This window comes from Salmo salar, chromosome 10 (assembly GCF_965601325.2).
Source record: "Salmo salar chromosome 10, fSalSal1, whole genome shotgun sequence".
NCBI lineage: Eukaryota > Metazoa > Chordata > Actinopteri > Salmoniformes > Salmonidae > Salmo > Salmo salar.
The window spans coordinates 75141684-75159728 of record NC_138300.1 but is presented as its reverse complement, the minus strand read 5'-3'; the positions used below and the strand labels follow the sequence as shown (position 1 = coordinate 75159728).

At 41.2% G+C, this 18045-nt stretch overlaps 2 protein-coding genes across 3 annotated transcripts in view; one reads left to right on the top strand and one right to left on the bottom strand.

The window, feature by feature from the left end:
- Positions 1-4753, bottom strand: part of LOC106560746 (secretory carrier-associated membrane protein 2) — a 14832-nt gene extending 10079 nt beyond the window's left edge. Inside the window, exon 1 of the mRNA XM_014123944.3 lies at positions 4567-4753. Within this exon, the coding sequence (XP_013979419.1) occupies positions 4567-4623 (57 nt within the window). The 5' untranslated portion in view covers positions 4624-4753. The remainder of the gene's footprint in view (positions 1-4566) is intronic.
- Positions 3920-18045, top strand: LOC106560745 (mannose-6-phosphate isomerase). 2 transcript variants are annotated; one of them, XM_045688070.2, is made up of 8 exons: positions 3920-4145; positions 5772-5899; positions 10056-10256; positions 10482-10623; positions 11204-11383; positions 14036-14209; positions 15593-15801; positions 16175-18045. In XM_045688070.2, the coding sequence occupies exons 1-8, from the start codon at positions 4103-4105 to the stop codon at positions 16391-16393; spliced, it is 1296 nt and encodes a 431-aa protein (XP_045544026.1). In that variant the 5' UTR covers positions 3920-4102; the 3' UTR covers positions 16394-18045. The 2 variants fall into 2 exon arrangements, with proteins under 2 accessions (XP_045544026.1, XP_013979418.2); XM_014123943.3 differs by lacking the exon at positions 3920-4145 and adding an exon at positions 5085-5288.

Here is an 18045-nt window from a genome sequence, read left to right as displayed (position 1 = left end):
CCTTCGTAATCATTGGTGACCACACAAATATGGATACAGTGCATTCGGAGAGTATTCAGACACATTCCATTTTTTCCACATTACAGCCTTATTCTAAACTTTATTTTTTTATTTATTTTTTATCCCTCAATCTAAACACAATATCCCATAATGACAAACCGAAAACAGGTTTTTAGAAATGTGTTAAAAAAAACAAAAAAAACAGAAATACCTTATTTATATAAGTATTCAGACCCTTTGCTATGAGACTCAAAATTGAGCTCAGGTGCATCCTGTTTCCATTAATCATCCTTGAGATGTTCCTACAACTTGATTGGAGTCCACCTGTGGTAAATTCAATTGATTGGACATGATTTGGAAAGGCACGCACCCGTCTATATAAGATCCCACAGTTGACAGTGCATGTCAGAGCAAAAACCAAGCCATGAGGTCCAAGGAATTGTCCGTAGAGCTCCGAGACAGGATTGTGCCGAGGCACAGATCTGGGGAAGACTACCAAAACATTTCTGTAGCATTGAAGGTCCAAGAACAGTGGCCTCCACTATTCTTAAATGGAAGAAGTCTGGAATCACCAAGACTCTTAATAGAGCTAGCCGCCTGGCCAAACTGAGCAATCGGGAGAAGAGCCTTGGTCAGGGAGGTGACCAAGAACCAGAAGATCACTCTGACAGAGCTCCAGAGTTCGTCTGTGGAGATGGGAGAACCTTCCAGAAGGACAACCATCTATACAGCACTCCACCAATCAGACCTTTATGGTAGAGTGGCCAGTAAGAAGCCACTCCTCAGTAAAAGGCACATGACAGCCCGCTTGGATTCCCTGTTCTGATGAAACCAAGATTGAACTCATTGGCCTGAATGCCAAGTGTCACGTCAGGAGGAAACCTGGCACCAGCATGGTGGTGGCAGCATCATGCTGTGGGGATATTTCTCAGTGGCAGGAACTGGGAGACTCGTCAGGATTGAGGGAAAGATGAACGGAGCAAAGTACAGAGAGATCCTTGATGAAGTCCTGAGCCCTCTGGAGCAGGTCCTCAGACTGGAGCGAAGGTTCACCATCCAATAGGACAACAACCCCAAGCACACAGCCAAGACAACGCAGGAGTGGCTTCGGGACAAATCTCTGAATGTCCTTCAGTGGCCCAGCCAGAGTCCGGACTTGAACCCGATGGAACATCTCTGGAGAGAACTGAAAATAGCTGTGCAGCGATGCTCCTCATCCAACCTGACAGAGCTTGAGAGGATCTGCAGAGAAGAATGGGAGAAACTCCCCAAATACATGAATACTTATGTGTGTATATATATATATATATATATATATATATATATATATATATATATATATATATAATTTCTAATTACCTGTTTTTGCTTTGTCATTATGGGGTATTGTGTGTATATTGATGAGAAAATGTTATCAATTTTAGAATAAGGCTGTAATGTAACAAAATGTGGAAAAGTCATGGGGTCTGAATTCTTTCAGAATGCACTGTATGTTTGAGGTAGTTTGGGAAACAAATGACGGCAGAAACATACATAAGCCTAACCAACAAGAAATACAAGACGGGACGCTCTCTCAACAATACAGTAATAACAACCAGGGAGTGGTGTTGTCTATAGAGAAACCAGTGAATTAGCCTAGCAGCCTACTAGAAAGTAGACTTTGACAACGTCACACCAGACATTCCTATATAGGCTACCCTGGCAGTGTGTGTGTGTGTGTGGTCACCAATGATTACCAAGGTTTTGCAGTTTCACAAACCCACAGCTAAGGCAAACTCATATCTAATCCAACGGCGAGTCAGACTTCATATCCGAATTCATAATTGAGTAATAACGCCCAGAATTGCAATATCAGACATGTGAACAGCAGCTGTGAACTGTAGGCTGAGCTATTTGTTCAGGCGCATACACACCCTGCAAGCAAACAGTCAGTACCATTGTGAACTAGAGACAGTGAAAGTACAGGAAGAGCGATTGCTTTGCAACTATTAGCTACTATTGAAGTAATTGTAGGTCTGAATCAAAATGTGACGTGGTTACAGTAATACTGTTTTTCACTCTACGAGTAGCAAACAGAGCGTGCTATATAGCCTACTTGGTATTTGGTTTCTGTAAGTTCTGATTGAAACAGTGGATATGATTTGTTAAGCCTAGATTTTGCATTCTGTCAACATTACACACTAGGCCAGTCCTTTAACTGATGGCAAACGTACTGAAAATTGGTATTGTACCCTAAAGTATGCAGCATTCTATATGCAGAGGTATTGTTAGAATATACTGTAAAATACTCAAATGGGACAATGCAACCACCCTACTGTTCAATGGACTTACCAGCTGTGGCTCTAGCCAATAGAAGAAGTTTGCAAAACTCTACATAGTAGTCACAGGAAACAGAGTTTTGCAGCGTTGCAAGATCTGTAGCATTAATTCGGACAAATTCAGCCTACTGCTCTTGATCAAAGATAATTTATATTCATGCCTAGCCTATATGCCATCTCGCTGCTGTGCAATTGAGTTTGTTCAGCTTATCGCTCTCACACTTCCTTGATGGCCAGTGTGGCCATAAGCTTGTTCAAGTCCATAGAGAGATAGGCCCTTTGTAAAAGGTGCAGCTGAACTGTAGACCTACAGCCTAGACGTCATGGAAGCTATGAAGTCAGTCCACACAGCCTGGTGTCAAACTAGACATAACATAGTACAGTAAAGTGAAGTCACCAGAAATGTCACCCATTGAGCGCGTTTGGGATGCTCTGGATCGACATGTACAATAGCATGTTCCAGTTCCCACCAATATCCAGAAACTTCGCACAGCCATTGAAGAGGAGTGGGACAACATTCCAAAGGCCACAGTCAACAGCCTGATCAACTCTATGTGAAGGAGATGTGTCGCGCTGCATGAGAAAAATGGTGGTCACACCAGATACTGACTAGTTTGCTGATCTATGCCCCTACCTTTTTCTTAAGGTAACTGTGACCAACAGATGCATATCTGTATTAACAGAAATCCACAGATTAGGGTCTAATGACTGATTTCCTTATATGAACTGTAACTCAGTCAAATCTTTGAAATTGTTGCATGTTGCGTTTATATTTTTGTTCAGTATATGTGTACACCTCTGTGTGTGTGCGCGTGCATGTCTGTGTGTAGTGTTTTTGTGTACCATTTTAATTAGGAAAGCAACAGTATTCTGATGCCCTGTGTATTTACTTGAGTGTGTGTAAGACTATGTATACATGTCTGTCTGTCTACCTGTGAACTGTAAGTCTGTAAAATCTTTGAAATTGTAGCATGTTGCGTTTATATTTTTGTTTCTTGTAGAATTATATTTTCTGTCATCATGAATCTCATCAGGGGCAACTTTAGCAACTTCTTACTACTTTTTAGCTACTTAGCATGTTAGCTAACCCTTCCCCTAACCCCGCTAACATTAGCCAACTAGTTAACGTTAGTGTTAGCAACGATGCTTCAGAAGAGATGGGAAACTCCATTGGAATCGTATTATGTATATTGCCCATGCTACGTCAATAGGCTGTGCGGTGCATTCTGGGCTATTTTGGGACAAAGAGAATTGTCCTTCAAGGAGTGAATGGGAGTCGATTGAGCACTAGCTGAACAACCCAACATTAGCATGAATTTCATCAACATCACACATATTTTCCGAGATGTGAGATAATTAACTTGCTATCTATATTATTGTATAGCTTTGGAATCGTGACATTACGTACTGGCAGGGAAAATAGGCACGTTTCTCGACTCAACCTGACTCTGAGAAGGGATTGCGTGACAATTATCTTAGCAACCGCGTGATGCGGCATGACAACGTGAACGCAATTGGTCGATATTCTACTGCTTGGGGTATATTTTTTTACACATTCCTCCATTGATTGCGCAATGGGGTTTCGATCTCCTTTCTCTAATATCTCTGGTGTTAGCAACCTAGCTAATGTTGCCCCAACAAATATGAATTTGTAACATATCATACGCTTTGCAAATTCATAACATATCATACAAAATGGATGATGGACATCCACAAATTAATGCATATCACATGAAACGGAACATATATCAGACCAATTGGAGTGCATCGGATTTACATTTACTATGATATGTCTACCTCGGAGTCCAGGTTGGTCCCCATATAAAGGTAAACTGAATTCTGTAGGTTTCGGTTTATGAAAAACAGATGATACAGACAATGTGTTCACGAACAGTAGTCTACCCTAAGAACGTATAGCCTATGCCATGGCGTGCTAGCTAACTTGTGGAATTCCATATTATTTTGAGAAGAAGTAGTAGACCAGTCTATCAGCTTGTAAACTATTTCCTTTATCAAATTTGCATTAAACCACATTTTCAACTTCCTGTATCTGAGAGAACGGCGAAACCCCACCCTCATTTGCAGACAATGACAAATTAGAGGCTGAAGTTTTGTCAATCATGCCACGTCGCCCGAATTAAACACAGAATACACCCATTAGGTTTCTTTGTGTTACTTTTTAGCAAATCTTTGTTAAAAGTTAGCAGCAACTTTGTATCAACTCTAGTGTGGAATGAAAGGGTCTTACTTGGAAAGGATTGACATTGGACGAATCTGCAAATGGGTTATCATCAAATCCCGACATTTTAATGGCGTTTTATAGATCTCCTCAAAGTATAAACAATACACAGTCCTCCTATCGTTTGATATGCTCCTTTTTATCGCACTGCTAACTTAGTGTTTAGTGCGCAGACGTTGGTCACGTATGAGATGACGTTTACTACGTCATTGGACTAGTCAAGTAAGGGCCCCACCTTTAGATCAAAATATGTGTTTTTGGAGACGTCATGTGTCCGATTTATTTACAAAACAAATAGACAAAACATTTGTGCATGTATTTTATACTAATTTGAAACAAGTCGATGTGTATTAATGGCACGATGATTTTAATTTGATCAGTAAACTGTAGCAGAGGGAAATACATACATAAAGATGGGTTGAAAGTAACATATACATGCCACGTTCAAAACAACTGGGAACTCAGAACTCGGAAATCTCCAATTGATTTTCAGATCGGAAAGTCGGAGCTCTAGAAAGATGACAGAGTATTCGATTTGGTATTCCGAGTTGGATGACCATTTAAAAAATGTTTCTCCCGAGTTCCCGTTTGTCTTGAACGCACTGAAGTCGGAAGTCAGAGATTTCCGAGTTCCCAGTTGTTTTGAACGTGGCATAGGATGAGCCCAAGGCCATATCAAGACGTCAGAACTACAGTGACAGCCGACGTTGCAGCCATGGAGGAAGTAAGAGGTGAGACATATTTCTCCTTTTTTGTATTGATTTAATCCGTAAAATACCTTTGACAGTGTCATTACATGTAGCGACAATGTCGCCATATAACAGCAATCGAACAGCAGAGCGTATTTTCGTATTTAAATGTGAAGTAAAGCAACTTCGTTCGCAAGCATCCATTGAAATTTTATCAGAGATTACGTTTTCTGCACGTGAGCCACCTTCATAATAGAGCACACAAACGCATTAGTTATCGTGTACTGTTTAGCATTCTGAAAACGAGAACACATGATTTACACGAGATATATTCCAATTGAAAGGTTGAGTTCAATAACCTATAAAATAGCTGATGTTTTGCTTTCAATGAACGCTGCAGATTCAGCAGTGCGGAGGGACTTACTCAAAAGTGCGATTCTCAGTCATATTGTAGACTTGTGATAAAATTGGTGTGCATGTTGTTCATATTGAAAGTTACTGACTGTCTTTGTTCTCATTTTACAGTATTCCCGCTATCCTGTGCAGTGCAGAACTATGCATGGGGGAAGGTCGGTCTGGACAGTGAGGTGGCCAAACTGGTTGTTGGTGGGGATACCTCAGCTGTCATTGAAGCTGACAAACATTATGCCGAGGTAAGATTTAGTGGTGAACCGTGACTATTGGACCTAGACCTTTAGCGGGGAAAAGAATATTCCAAAACGTCAAACGTCACCAATAGTCTAGCGACGACAATAGTGACACATCTAAGGTGACCGTAATCTGCGCACTCTGTGTAGGAGAGAATACTTTTTATAAAACATATACACAGCCACAAGAAAGAGAGCAGTCACACACAACATGCTGTTAAAAGCGACCCATTCATTAAAGGCCAGTAGGCCCCCAATCATAACAAAAACATTAAGCATTTACAAATCGAAATTTACAATATACTTCCCATTGCGAACATCTTTTATCACGTTCAGCACACAAAGTAACCAGTGATCTAAAGTATAAATGCAACAATGTTTCACACGCATTATTTTCAAAGAGATGGCTAAGAGCAAGTGAGGTGCAAAAAAACAGTGCCACTCACCAAATGATGGTCATTTGAAACAGAACTTCTTTTTGAAAGTTAATCATGAAGGGCGATGTTAACAAATTAGCAAAAACATCCTCCCCGATAACACTTGTGGCTGCAGCCGCTGCACAACACAACAAAAGCTAGCTAGACCGTGGGAAAACTAGGCTACTGCTCATGCTCTCAGGAATGACATGTCTAGGCCTTCGAGAAGTTGGAAGTAAACATTTTTTTTTAAAGAAGAGATAGTAAAAACAGTCCCACTCATTGCAAGTCAATGTTATTGGTTGATTTCCATGTCACTCCAAAATGTTTCCCTAATACAGTTGAATGACCAATAACTGAACAAAGCCATGAAACCATTCATTCCTATGTGAAGACTCAATAGCCAGATGAAGCTAAATTAACCTCTATGGGCTAGGGGGGACGCTAGCGTCCCCCCCGTGGTGCACTCCATCAACAGCAGGTGCATTTCAAGAGCGGCAAATTTGAATCCAAATAAATGTCAAAATTCACATTTTTCAAACATACAACTATTTTACACCCTTTGAAAGATAAACATCTCCTTAATCTAACCACGTTTTACGATTTCAAAAAGGTTTTACGGCGAAAGCATAAATTTAGAGTATGTTAGGACAGTACATTTACAAGAGTTGTGTGTAATGTTTTGTCAATTCAAAGACAGGGTCACCAAAACCATAAAACCAGCTAAAATGATGCACTAACCTTTTACAATCTCCATCAGATGACACTCCTAGGACATTATGTTAGACAATGCATGCATTTTTAGTTCTATCAAGTTCATATTTATATCCAAAAACAGCGTTTTACTATGGCATTGATGTTGAGGAAATCGTTTCCCTCCAATAACCGGCAGTCAAGTCAACACCACAAATTAAATAATTAAAATTAGAAAACATTGGTAAAATATTATATTGTCATTTAAAGAATTATAGATTTACATCTCTTGAACGCAATCAACTTGCCAGATTTAAAAATAACCTTACTGGGAAATCACACTTTGCAATAATCTGAGCACTGCGCCCAGAAAAATACGCGTTGCGATACAGACTAGACGTCATGTTGGGGAGATCTAAAATCGAAAATACTATGTAAATAATCCATTACCTTTGATTCTCTTCATCAGATGTCACTTCCAGGTATCACAGGTCCATAACGAATGTAGTTTTGTTCAAAAAAGCTCATCATTTATGTCCAAAAATCTCCGTCTTGTTAGCACATGATCTAAGCCAGCCGGACTTCTCGTCATGAACGAGGGGAAAAAATATATTTACGTTCGTTCAAACATGTCAAACGTTGTATAGCATAAATCATTAGGGCCTTTTTTAACCAGAACATGAATAATATTCAAGGTGGACGAATGCATACTCTTTTATAACGTATTGGAACGAGGGTACCCAACATGAACTCGCCCGCCAGGTGTCTAATGGGCCATCATCGTTCCATGGCTCTTGTTCGGTCAGATCTCCCTCCAGAAGACTCAAAACACTTTGTAAAGGCTGGTGACATCTAGTGGAAGCAATAGGAAGTGCCAAAATATTCCTCAGCCCCTGTGTTTTTCAATGGGATAGGTTTAAAGGTAATACAACACATCAGGTATCCACTTCCTGTCAGAAAATGTCTCAGGGTTTTGCCTGCCAAATGAGTTCTGTTATACTCACAGACACCATTCAAACAGTTTTAGAAACTTTAGAGTGTTTTCTATCCATATATAATAAGTATATGCATATTCTAGTTACGGGGTAGGATTAGTAACCAGATTAAATCGGGTAAAAAAAAAATATCCAGCCGTGCAAATACTGCCCCCTAGCCCTAACAGGTTAAGTCGTTTAAGGTGGCGTTTTATGCAGACATAACATGTACAGTTTGAGCTACTCCAAGAAGTGACGTTGCATGCTAGCACAGTGCTGCCCCCTCTCATTCAGTAACTTTAGTTGAAGACCGATCGGGGTACTGCAGGCTGCCATTAAAAACCTCTTAAGGATCCGCCCCTTTTTTACATTTTCACCTAAAATGACATACCCAAATCTAACTGCCTGTAGCTCAGGACCTGAAGCAAGGATATGCATATTCTTGAAACCATTTGAAAGGAAACACTTTGAAGTTTGGAAATGTTAAATTAATGTAGGATAATATAACACATTAGATCTGGTAAAATATGCGGGGGTTTTTAGTTTATTTATTTTTTATTTTTTGTACCATCTTTGAAAGGCCATAATGTATTTTTCCAGCCCAGGTGCAATTTTGATTTTGGCTACTAGATGGCAGCACTGTGCAATGTTTTAGACTGATCCAATGAACCACTGCATTTCTGTTCAAAATGTTATATCAAGACTGCCCAAATGTGCCTAATTTGTTAATTAATACATTTTCAAGTTCATAACACTGCACTCTCCTCAAACAATAGCATGGTATTTTTTCACTGTAATAGCTACTGTAAATTGGAGAGTGCAGTTAGATTAACAAGAATTTAAGCTTTCTGCCAGTATCAGATATGTCTATGTCCTGGGAAATGTTCTTGTTACTTACAATCCTATTATTATTACCATGATTGTCTTCAAAACATAACATTTTTTTTACACAAAGATTGACAACAAATATCTGCCTGTTACCATTCAATGTAATGGGGGATCCTGTTTTCCGCTAACAATGCCTGCAGTACTGTGGCTTCAATGAGAGGAGGCAGTCGTTCTCCCCTGTAAATGGCAGATGTCCACCCCCCAAAAAAAATACTGATTGGATTTTATTTTTTTTCCTCCGGTGTTAACCTTTTCAACACAAACTGAATAGAAATCAGAATAACATTTGAAATGATAGAAAATATAAAAATGACATTTTAATAAAGAATAAATCATTTTATAAGTCCTTATGCTCTCTCTGAAGGTGTAGCCTATGGAGTATTTCCCCCTTCCGATGTATTATTCCTGTCCTGCAGATTTGTATAATTTTTTTACAAAGCCCTTCAGGCTCCCTCAATGCCTGCCCTGTCAAGTCATTCTTTATTTAGCTTCAGCTTCACAGGGAGTGTTTATCATAAAGGTTAATAGGTCTGAGTATGGGAGTGGGGACATTTTGTCCAAGTGAAACGCGTAGTCACGTGCTATGGTGAATGGGCAGATGTATTTTCATACTCCGCAATCAGCATCCATCGTCAATCGCCTGGGTGCCTTCTCCTGTTTAAGACAATCCTCTGGTGCTAAACAATAGCTTCTTAGGATGGCACCTAGGCTATCGTATATGCATGGAAGATCATTCTATTGAACTGTGTTCATATCCTGTTTGTCATTCATTGCATGTTATTGACATGTTCATACTTAAAACAAACTAAATTATTTTAAAGGTGTCTCTTATCTTTGAAAAACTTGATCACAGTGGATGACGAAGCTAAATCCCAAAGTGATGTTAACTGTTTTTATATATTTTTAAAGTCTCACACTCCATATGTATAACCTCCCAGTAATGTATTGGGTAAAAAAGATCCTGAAGGCACAGTGATTGTGACACGTTGTTTTACCCAATACTAGGAGGTTATACGTATGGAGTGTGCGACTCTTTTGTTTTTACAGCTTACAGTTTATTCTCAGTCAGCACCTCCACACTAAATCATTTTCTCTGGGTGTGTGCCAGCTCATGCTTTTTATTAAACTGTTTTTAAAAGCGAAATACTCTTGTATGGTCAACAAGGAGGCCCCTCCCTGTGTGTCTTGCAGCTTTGGATGGGTGCTCACCCCAAAGGAGACGCCCTCATCAAGGACAACCGGATAGCCCAGAGGACGCTCGGTCAGTGGATTGCAGACTACCCAGCATGCTTGGGGTCAAAGGTCAAAGACACCTTCCAGGGCCAGCTTCCCTTCCTCTTCAAGGTCCTGTCGGTCAACACCGCTCTGTCCATACAGGCCCATCCGAACAGGGTAAGTACTGGGTCGTGTTCATTAGGGCACACTGTAGCACAGCATTTTGCAGTGGAAAATGAAAACAAGGGTTTCATGTCTACTGAACAACCCAAAAACCAAAGTGGGGGGTGGAGGGGTACATGTATTTATCTCGAGTAGAAATGGTGTGTTTTGTTGGGTTTGTATTCTAAATGTGTTTCATTTTGCTAATCAAATTGCTATTTTCCCATTGGCTCACACCAGGAGTTGGCTGGACGGCTCCATGCTCAGTTTCCAGAGCATTACCCTGACAACAACCACAAGCCTGAGATGGCCGTCGCGCTCACCCATTTTGAAGGCCTCTGTGGCTTCAGGCCCGTGGAAGAGATCATTGGCTTTCTGAAATGTGAGTCCCATATCTGGCAGACTGTCCATTATCAGTGTTTTATAGTCCATGTTTTTAAAATGTATTCAGCAGCTCAGTTGAGGGATTTCCTTCACTTTAAGATGACTGAAGTAGAGATCAATGATACTCAGTAATCCCGTTAAAGGGATAGTTCATTTGAAGTGTTAGCTCATTTGACTTACCTAGGGTATTGCTGTTTCCTCAAAACTATTAAGTTTGTTACCTGGCTATTTAGCGACATCCAGAATATTCTGGCTAGCATCTTTTGAGAATATAGCAATGCTAGTGGAAACGGATTGTATCACTTAGCAGTGCAATCAAAAGTATGGGGAATGCAGGCGAGTGGACCACTCTCTGTGGGAGGCAAAGCCCTTTCCCCATGCTTTTTTTCATGTACAGCTAACTGTTACCGTTCAAATTGTAGGAAATGTACTATAAAACTGCACATGTTTCTCTCCGCCGCCAAGAGGGGAGCCACTCCATTTTGTGGGGGGGGGGGGGGGCCCAAAAGGCTGACTGTTACAATCCGTCCGAGGATTGTATTAAAGTTTGCTAAGAGTGTAAAATGTGTGTCCCCCAGCCGTGCCAGAATTCCACGCTCTTGTAGGGAACGAGGCGGCAGAGGAGCTGCTGAGCAGTATAGGGGAGGAGGGCCGCACCTCGCTGGCCCTGAAGAAGTGCTTCACCCGCATGATGAACTGTGAGAAGAAAGTGTTTGTGGACCAGCTCAACATGCTGGTGAAAAGAGTCACTGAGGAAGGTGAGCATCATACAATAAATATTTTGTTTTTGTGACACCTTACACTTCCTCATATAGGTAGACACCAACTATCTTGTTCCCAGATCTGTTTGTTCTGTATAGCCAACTCCTATGGTCGTTGACATGTCAAGCCAAACATGACCTATTTGGCAACAGCCATAAAAGTTGCAAAGAAAGCATAAACGGATCTGGTACCAGGCCCCAACTTTCTTGCGTAAGTTTCAAAAAGAGGTTATTTTTATAATAACAGGGGTTAAAGTTCTAAGTCACTGCGACAGAGTTCTGTCATATGGATTCTGGAGAGGTTGTTTTTGAGATCAGTGTAAATCTTTTGAAAGAAGTTGTCAAATGTATTTTGAAAGCCGTTTTTGTTAGAGGCGGAGCCCAGTTTTACATTACTACATTTATTTCTCTACTTCAATTGCGTGCGGGGTATCGTTTTACAAATGCTGTTTTACAACTGGAGTTTCAAGCATGGTTTAGGTTTAATTTTTAAAGGAGCAATGATATACAGTGCATTCGGAAAGTATTCAGACACCTTGACTTTTTACACATTTGTTACGTTACAGGCTTATTCTAAAATGGATTAAATGGGAGTTTTTTTTTGCCCCTCAAATCTACACACAATACCCCAATAATGACAAGGCAAAAACTGTTTTTTAGAAATATTTGCAAATGTATTAAAGAGAACATATCACATTTTACATAAGTATTCAGACCCTTTACTCAGTACTTAATTGAAGCACCTTCGGCAGTGATTACAGCCTCAAATCTTTTTGGGTATGATGCTACAAGCTTGGCACACCTGTATTTGGGGAGTCTCTCCCATTCTTCTCTGCAGATCCTCTCAAGCTCTGTCAGGTTGAATGGGGAGCGTCGCTGCACTGCTATTTTAAGTTCTCTCCAGAGATGTCCGAATGGGTTCAAGTCGGGGCTCTGGAAGGACATTGAGACTTGTTCTGAAGCCTCTCCTGCATTGTCTTGGCTGTGTGCTTAGGGTTGTTGTCCTGTTGGAAGGTGAACCTTCGCCCCCAGTCTGAGGTCCTGAGTGCTCTGGAGCAGGTTTTCATCAAGGATATCTCTGAAATTTGCTACGTTCATCTTTCCCCAAACTCCAAGCAGGCTGTCATGTGCCTTTTACTGATGACTGGCTTCTGTCTGGCCACTCTACCATAAAGGTCTGATTGGTGGAGTGCTGCAGAGATGGGAGAACCTTCCAGAAGGACAACCATCTCCACAGGAGCTCTGTCAGAGTGACCATCGGGTTCTTGGTTGCCTCCCTGACCAAAGCCCTTCTCCCCCAATTGCTAAATTTGGCCTTTCATCTTAAGAATGAAGGAGGCCACCTTGTTCTTGGGGACCTTCAATGCTGCAGAAATGTTTTGGTAGTCTTCCCTAGATCTGTGCCTCGACACAATCCTGTCTCAGAGCTCTAAGGACAATTCCTTCGACCTCGTGGCTTGGTTTTTGCTCTGTCATGCACTGTCAACTGTGGGACCTTATAGACAGGTGTGTGCTTTTCCATATCATGTCCAATCAATTGAATTTACCACAGGTGGACTCCAATCAAGTTGTAGGAACATCAAAGATGATCAATGGAAACAGGATGCACCTGAGCTCAATTTCGAGTCTCATAGTAAGGGGGTCTGAATACTCATGTAAATAAGGTATTTATTTTAATACAGTTGCAAAAATGTCTAAACCTGTTTTCGCTTTGTCATTATGGGGTATTGTGTGTAGATTGATGAGGAAAACAATTAATTTAATCCATTTTAGATTAAGACCGTAACATAACAGTGTGGAAAAAGTCAAGGTCTGAATTCTTTCCGAAGGCGCTGTACTTTGTAATAGAAATCGAATTTGAGTGAATGATAATTTATGTACTCATAATACATTTTATAGCCACTATGCTGCGTCAGTTAGGCTACAGGTGATCATGCTTAAAGCACATCTGACCATGCATGGGCTCCTATATGTATGGTTCAATATGTTAAAGTAATTAAAACATTTTTGCCAGTATGTTATTGGGCTCATTTCTGGAGGTCAAATGTATATTTTATATGGTGTCAGCGTAATTTAGAAAAATTATCATTTTGGAGTCGAATGTTCTTTTTAAAAAGTTCCTAGAGCTGAGCTTCTCTGTCCTGCTACATACAAATGTCTCCCAGGGAGAACCCCGGAACCACTAAGCAAGAGGACTGGAATTGGGCAAACTCGCAGTTTAATGCATGTGCAAAATGATCCTCTTTCCCTAAAAGCATGATGGCTATGACTTTCTTACATGAAAGGGGAAGTTTACTTGTCTGGGGCCAAGATTTTTTATTATTATTTTTTTCACTAACCCCTGTAATCAATAGTGCATGAATGTGGGCATAAATTATATACTCCTTGAGATTGTACATTTTCTACTTCATAATGCTTCGTCAAGTTTTCCAAAGGACCTCTTGCACCAAGACATCTTTCTGTGTAATATCAAACCTTCATTTATCCAGGTTAGTCTTATTGAGATACAAATCTCTTTCACAAGAGAGATGGGTTGTTCAGTAAGAAACATGTGTTTTTATTTTCTGTAGCAAAACATTTTCGTTGCATGCCCTAATGAACACGACCCTATGTTAAAGGCTTTTGTTCTACCTGTTGTACCTCATTCAGCTGCTGCAGGGAAGGACACATCGGGCAGTAACAGTGAACTGTTGCTCCGGCTCCACTCCCAGTATCCGGGTGACATCGGCTGTTTTTCCATCTACTTCCTAAACCGCATGGTGCTGGAGCCAGGCGACGCCATGTTTCTGGGTGCCAATGAACCACACGCGTACCTCAATGGAGGTCAGGGGTCAACCAGTCAGCTTCTTAGAGTCAACTAGATGTGTTATAGTTGTATATTGATAAGCTGTTAGAGTACAATGGAAATGCACTATATATAGAAAAGTATGTGGACACCCCTTCAATATAGTGGATTCGGCTATTCCAGCCAGACTCGTTGCTGACAGGTGTATAAAATTGAGCACACAGCCATGCAATCTCCATAGACAAAAGTTAGCTGTAGAATGGCCTTACTGAAGAGCTCAGTGTCTTTCAACGTGGCACTGTCATAGGATGCCACCTTTCCAACAAGTCACTTTGTCAAATTTCTGCCCAGTTAGAACTGCCCCGGTCAGCTGTTATTCTGAAGTGGAAATGTCTAGGAGGAACAATGGCTCAGCCTCTTAGTGGTAGGCCACACAAGCTCACAAAACAGGACCGCCAAGTGCTGAGAAATCGCCTGTCCTCAGCAGCAACACTCACTACCAAGTCCCAGACAGCCTCTGGAAGCAACGTCAGCACAATAAATGTTAGTCGGAAGCTTCATGAAATGGGTTTCTGTGGCCGAGCAGCTGCACACAAGCCGAAGATCAACATGTGCAATGCCAAGCTTTGGCTGGAGTGGTGTAAAGCTCGCCGCCATTGCACTCTGGAGCAGTGGAAACACATTGTCTGTGATGAGTAATGAATCACGCGTCACCATCTGGCAGTCCGAAGGCTGAATCTGGGTTTGGCAAATGCCAGGAGAACGCTACCTGCCCGACTGTATAGTGCCCACTGTAAAGTTTGGTGGAGGAGTAATAATGGTATTGGGCTGTTTTTCATGGTTCAGCCTAGGTCCCTTAGTTCCAGTGAAGGGAAATCTTAATGCTACAGCATACAATGACATTCTAGACAATTCTGTGCTTCAAGGATTTTGGAATGAGATGTTTGAGCGGGTGTCCACATACTTTTGGCCATGTGGTGAATAATACAGTAGATTAGCTATTGTTTAGTGTAGTGGTATGCGCACAGCCATAAACATGTTTTTCCAGGTGCTGGATTAATGAGAGGATAATGTAGAAGTGAAAAACAAATATTCTGCACACTTGTATTGTTGCTTCCAAAGTGTAGCGCTTCAGACTGATTTTTAAACTACACTTTGGGAGCTATGTCAGTATGTGGATCTGTTTGTTATACAATGAGATTACCTATTGAAATACATTTTAAAATCTGACATTTGTTTATTATATAATTATGTTGACATGTAAAGTTACAATGAATCTCAAATACAGAGCAGTGAGAATTCTATTCTTTAATTTTATATATATATATATATATATATATATATATATATATATATATATTTTTTTTTTTTACTTGAAAAAGTGTCCTATATCCCATTCTCTCTCTCACAATGCTATTCAGACTGCATCGAGTGCATGGCCTGCTCGGACAACACGGTGCGCGCAGGCCTGACGCCCAAGTTCATTGACGTCAACACCCTGTGTGAGATGCTGAACTACAGCCCCGCTCCAGCCAGCGCCAAGATCTTCCCCTCCATACAGGACCCCTCAGACCCCTTTGTCTACCTCTATGACCCCCCTGTCCCTGACTTCACTGTCATGAGGATACAGGTAATTGGCTTACTTATTTAGCCTGGTCCCAGATCTGTTTGTGCTGTCTTGCCAACTCCTATGGTCATTGTCACGCCAGACAACACAAACAATTATACTCCGCCTTGACAATATTCTCTGTTTGAATGGTTCTCTTGTCGTGAGCCATTACCATATTTGTTCCAGTGTGGCTCATACCTATGTTACATTTAAATGTAATGTCATTTTCTCCTCCTTCTTTCTTCTTTTTCTCTTTGGCCTCTCCCCACTCCCCCCCCCCCCCCCCCCCCCTTTCTCTCTCCCCGCCTGTCTGCCTCCTCTCTTTCCAACCCCCTTTCCCTTCCTTTTTCCTCTCTCTGCTCCCCCTCATTCCCCAATCTCTCTCCAACTCCAGGTGCCAGCCTCAGTCAGACAGTACACGGTGGCCCCGGTGGACTGCGCGGGCATCCTGCTGGTGATTGAGGGCGAGGCCACCGGCACCTCCGCTGCTGCCCTCTCTGACATCACCCTGAGCCGGGGCACCGTCCTCTTCATCTCAGCCAATGAGAGCGTCTCCCTTCACGTCACCTCCCCCTCCGGAATGACCATGTACCGGGCCTGCAGTCTCCTGTAGCCCCAGGCCTCCTGATTAATGTTTCCTACCGATGTCAACCCAACCTGTGGTCCTGTGTGTCATTCGTCATACCAGGGTGTCCCCTGACTTAAGGCCAGTAGTGATAGGCTACTACCAGTTTTAACCCCTTAACTGTAGTCTATGTGCAGTTCCATTCATTTTTCTCAGACAATCACCCTGACAGGTACAGGAACATGCACAGCTAGTGTGTACTTGCTGTGGTCCTTTTTTATTCGGCCCATGTTTCTGTGACGGTTTATACAGTATCGAGGCAGTGATTATGGAGTTTTCATTGGTACAGTATGCCTCAGCTCACATCTCGCTGTAAGTGTCACATACTGTCATTGCTGATGATTTTAATTGAGCATGTTGTAATTAATTACCTCATAAGCAAGAATAGTTTTTTGTTTTTTTTCAGTGGGGGAAATCTTCTGTTCAATATTAGTGCTGTTAAGACGATGCATTGTAACAAAAACATTTTAAAAATACTATCAGCTGTATTGGGAACATTTGGCATTTACAGTATGCTGAGATTCCTGTGCATGGTTGCGGAATAAAGGCACCTGCCATTCACACATGCATACATAGCTGCCTGCTGCATACATAGTGTACATACAAATAGAGCATATAGTAAGAATGCATAGCTACTGTATGGGGAGACTTTTTTCAGCTGGACCGCCAACATTGAAGTTGATTCAGTTGACAAATGTATGCACTAGGGCCGTGGCATTTAGTGAACCAAAATTTATGCCGTAAGGCTGAAGCAACATGTGACCATGCAATTCAACTCACGCATCCAACAGAAGAAATGCATTCAGTAGTAGTCTGGACTGAAGGTGGCTTGTGAGCTGTAGTGTGTCAATGGTAACACCTCACACAGTATTACAGGATCCAAAGTTGGTGATTTGAGATGGACTGCATTGCAGTTGGTGGCTGTAGAGTGCTGAATCATCTTGCATCCTAAATGACTACTGATTATAATTTGTATATCAGACAGTCTGTAGTCGCAGACTGCAATGTAGTCTCCCAAACACGCAAAATAGCTTTCCCCAAAGGTCAAAAAAGTGACATTTTGTATGCTATAGTTTGTTGTTCCAAGACTGTTGGTCATTTTGAATGAAGCTCTGTTGGGTCAGGCATGTCTGCTGGTTGGTGTTCATTAGAGCACATTGTAGCAAAACGAAAAATGAGTTTCTTATTGATCGTACCTCCCCATTTGTTTTCTTCCATTTTGTGCTTAATGAACACGAACCTGGTGCTTTCAATTGAACAGCGACGATCCACTTAAGATTTGTGAATGAAAGACGGGAACATTGAGAGAGAACGATAACTTAAACTTAAATTAAGAAGAAATTTGTTCTGAACTTGTTTTTATGCCAACTGGTTTTGTCCAGGATATTTTCATTTACATGGGAACTGTTTGCACTACAATAGTTTAAAAAATATATATACATACTACTGTAGGTTTGATTGCAAAGTCTGAAGACTAAGATTTATGGGTTAAAAGTGTAACGGTTTTACTTTAACATTATGCGAATGTTTCTTTCAATAGAAGCTGGAATGAGAGCATGGTTTTGCATTTGACCATACTACAGTAGCATGGATTTCTACAGAGAGTGTATGTAAACCTAAATAAAGATTCTCTACTAGTG

What these genes read in the sequence shown, in the direction of transcription:
- LOC106560745 (XM_014123943.3), top strand. Translation starts at nt 5,216, where the DNA reads ATGAGCCCAAGGCCATATCAAGACGTCAGAACTACAGTGACAGCCGAC. An exon ending in GATCATTGGCTTTCTGAAAT is followed by an intron (nt 10,624 to 11,203) that starts GTGAGTCCCATA and finishes TGTGTCCCCCAG; the next exon opens with CCGTGCCAGAATTCCACGCT. An exon ending in GAAAAGAGTCACTGAGGAAG is followed by an intron (nt 11,384 to 14,035) that starts GTGAGCATCATA and finishes TACCTCATTCAG; the next exon opens with CTGCTGCAGGGAAGGACACA.